Here is a 3,133-nt window from a genome sequence, read left to right as displayed (position 1 = left end):
GAATATCGTACCGGATTCGTGTGAGAGTTTTCGCGTATCGCGTCGCTGACGGTTTTCGTGAGTATTCTCGAAGTCGCGTCCGGCGTGTGTTTGTTTGTGAACTTCATTAGAACAACGATCAGAAGCGACTTTTGCGAGCGGAGCAGATGTGGAGGTCAGCGCGCCCCTAACTTTGTGCCCCCCCGACATCCCTGGCCGGCCACCAGGATTGGAGGAACGGAGAACATCGAGGGACTAAAAGGCAGCGACCGACAACTCCACACCGCTCAGGATCAGGTGAATCGCTTTCTCACTATTTCGTATTAAATAATGCCGCATTATCGCTCGCTCAGTAATCATAAATCTAATACCGTTTAGAACCTTTCGGAGCGAGAACACACTATCGCAAGTAGACAGTATTCTGTCAGCGGTGTTTACTTTCAGCGAACGCAGCCGTCACGAGAACCTAGAAGAAAAAACGGAAGCGCCGAGACAGGCAGCGAGAGAATCCGCGACGGCAACAATGTCTCGAGACAGGAACTGTCTCGAGTCAATAATAGTAATAGGTACCGATTCCCGACTGCCGAATATCGCAGGACGAGAGAAGGAGAGACGCAGAAGGACTCGCGAGATGGTGCGATCCTTCAAGAGCAAAACGTCAGCAGCCTTACCGCGACCGTTGCCGCGAGCTGAACAATTTTTTGAAGCTCCGACTATCGTGGACGACTATCGCGATTGAGAGAGATAAAGAGAGTGAGAGAGAGAGAGAGAGAGAGAGAGAGAGAGAGAGGGCGAGGGAACACCGCCATCGACTGCCACCGCTAACCCAAGGATCGCCGCCGAAAGTTGTAAGACCACCCATCTGTTCCGTGGTTCGCCCGATTGTCGAAATTCGTGTTGTTAACGCTCGCGTATCGTTGTCTCGTCCGCGGAGCGGCCGCGCGTAGTAGGACTCACCCGAGGAGGTCGTCCTCGGGTTTCTCATCGAGCGGGCTTATTGTCGCGTCGCGAGTAACGCCTGTTTTGTGCAAAAAAGTGCCGAATTTCTTTTATCGGGACGAGTAAGAGTCCCGCAAATAAATGTATTGTTACCGAAAACGTGTAGTGTCATTTCCACCCTCTCCTAACCCATCCCGTCTCCGACTTAAAAGCTCGCGAGCAACCGGTCCCGACGGTTCCGGGACACGCGACTTTCCTGGTACATATCGAATCTCGCGTTTATCGAGGTGGTGCGGCCTTTCCGCACCTGGCGCCCAACTACCGCGTATGTTTTAGTGGCGCGTTCCGGAGCCGACGAAAATATGTCGACCCTCTCAATGAACGAGAAAGGGGGAGATGCCTCTCCTCCAATCCAGTGGATCGCCACCGAGCACCCACGCCGCCCCTCAACGTCGCCCACTGTACTAGGGTGATTCCCGGGGACGGCGTAGGGCTCGGCGGCGATCCCAAGCCCGCAACCGCGCTCGCGGAGGGCCTGTTCGAAAAGGTCCTGAGCTCCGCGAGCGCGGTTCAGATTCGCCTGGAGGAGGCGGGTCGCCATTACGGTTTACCGCTCTCCTCCAGATTCTCCTTCTTTTTCTTGTTGCGGCGCTCGGCCGAGGAGTCCATAGACTGTGGACTCCCCCGGCACGAGCACCGCTCCCTCTCTTCGCCCCGGTCCTCGCCGAGGGAGGCTTCTGCTCCAATGGGGCAGGGTCCTTGGGAGAAACCGGGGCTTTGGAACCCCCGTCCGCCTGAGCGGTGACGGGAATTCCCTCCTTAACTGCGGGGGGTTTAGAGGGGGGGGATTTATTGGATGCCTTGCGTCTTCGCCTCCCCCCCCCCTTTCCCCCGTTGGCCTGCCTGACAATTTGGCAGGCGGGACCTCCAACCCTATGGCCACAGGACCGACCGGAGTCGCGGCACACCGGGCATGTCGCCAGTGCGTCGCACGCCGCGGCCCTGTAGCCAGCCGAACCGCAGAGGTAACAAAGACCACTGCGGTCGGCGCTGCTTCTGCAAGTGGTTCTGACGTGCTTCCACTCCAAGCATTTATAGCATTGGAGAGGGCGCTTCGTCAGTGTCTCCACCCGGACGGAGGACCACTCTACTTTAAGGCGTCCCCCGTCCAAAACCTTGCGGGCGGCCGCAAGGGGACACTGGAGCCACAGCGTCCCCATGCGGTTCGCCCCGGGGCGGACTGCCACCGCCCTTACCTCACCGGGCCCGCAGCCCCCGGCTACCGCCACCGCGGAGACAACTTCCTCCACGATGGCCGCGTCGTCGAGGTCGCGGATCCTTATGTCGGCCCTCTTCGAGGGACGCGCTATCCGCACGTCCCCCGTATCGGCGAAGAGAGCCGACATCCTACTGGCGAGGGCATCCGCTCTCGTATGCGACTCGGGACCGGGGATCTCAAGGAGGAGGGCACCAGTAGCCGCCTTGTTGCTCCTAATCTCCCCGATCCCGAGCTCGCCCAAATTGATACTCTCCCTCGCCCGCCGCATCGCGTCAGCATATGTGGCCGCTGGGCAGCTGACTGTGATTGCGGCGGCGCGAGGGACCTTAGGGATGCCCGCCTGTCCTCCTCGGGCATTCTGAGGGGGGCGATTGGCTTCCCCGGACCCGCTCTTTCCCGCCCCGGCTTGTTGTCGAGGCTTCGGAGCCGCCGGTCCAGGTGCCTCTTTAATGCCCCCTCCTCCTTCTTCTTCTCCCTCCCAGTCGCCGTCCTCCAATCTTCGGCGACTGAGATAGGAGCAGCCCCCCCTTCGGACCGCGCTGCAGTCCGATCTAGGGCAGGGGGCCCACCACCTTGACGGGACTTTTGGGTGGCGCTTTCTGCTGTGCCACTTTGCCCGCCTTTTTTCTTTTTCTTCTTCCTCTTCTTTTTGCCCCCTTCATCTCCAGTAGGCGTAGGGAGAGGAGGGGAAGGAGGAGCTGATTAGCGGTTCTCCCGGTCCCGCGTCATCCCCCGCGAACACCAGCCATTTCGGCATAGATGCTCCTAGGAGAAAGAGGGACGAACCCTATCTCCTGCATTACGCGGGGCACCAGTGCCACTACAAGGGCCGCCACCCTCTCCTCCCACCATTTCCCCTGGCCAGCGTCCCGGCCACCGGGAATGGGCTCATTCGCCCGGCTCGCCGAGGGGCGGTCACATCACCCGGCGCCACGG

At 59.8% G+C, this 3,133-nt stretch overlaps 1 protein-coding gene across 1 annotated transcript; it reads right to left on the bottom strand.

Annotated features, from left to right (window-relative positions):
- Positions 1 to 1,518: 1,518 nt before the first annotated feature.
- On the bottom strand, positions 1,519 to 2,465 carry LOC116853606. The gene is made up of 2 exons (XM_032834740.1): positions 1,871 to 2,465; positions 1,519 to 1,712 (listed from the first exon to the last, which is right to left on the bottom strand). Exons 1-2 carry the CDS (start codon positions 2,463 to 2,465, stop codon positions 1,519 to 1,521), a joined length of 789 nt encoding a protein of 262 aa, XP_032690631.1.
- Positions 2,466 to 3,133: the final 668 nt, after the last annotated feature.

This window comes from Odontomachus brunneus, unplaced genomic scaffold (genome assembly GCF_010583005.1).
Source record: "Odontomachus brunneus isolate Ranch 3 - 2012 unplaced genomic scaffold, Obru_v1 Obru_scaffold_372, whole genome shotgun sequence".
In the NCBI taxonomy this organism is placed as follows: domain Eukaryota; kingdom Metazoa; phylum Arthropoda; class Insecta; order Hymenoptera; family Formicidae; genus Odontomachus; species Odontomachus brunneus.
The sequence above is the reverse complement of the archived record's forward strand: the minus strand, read 5'-3'. Positions and strand labels throughout refer to the sequence as shown.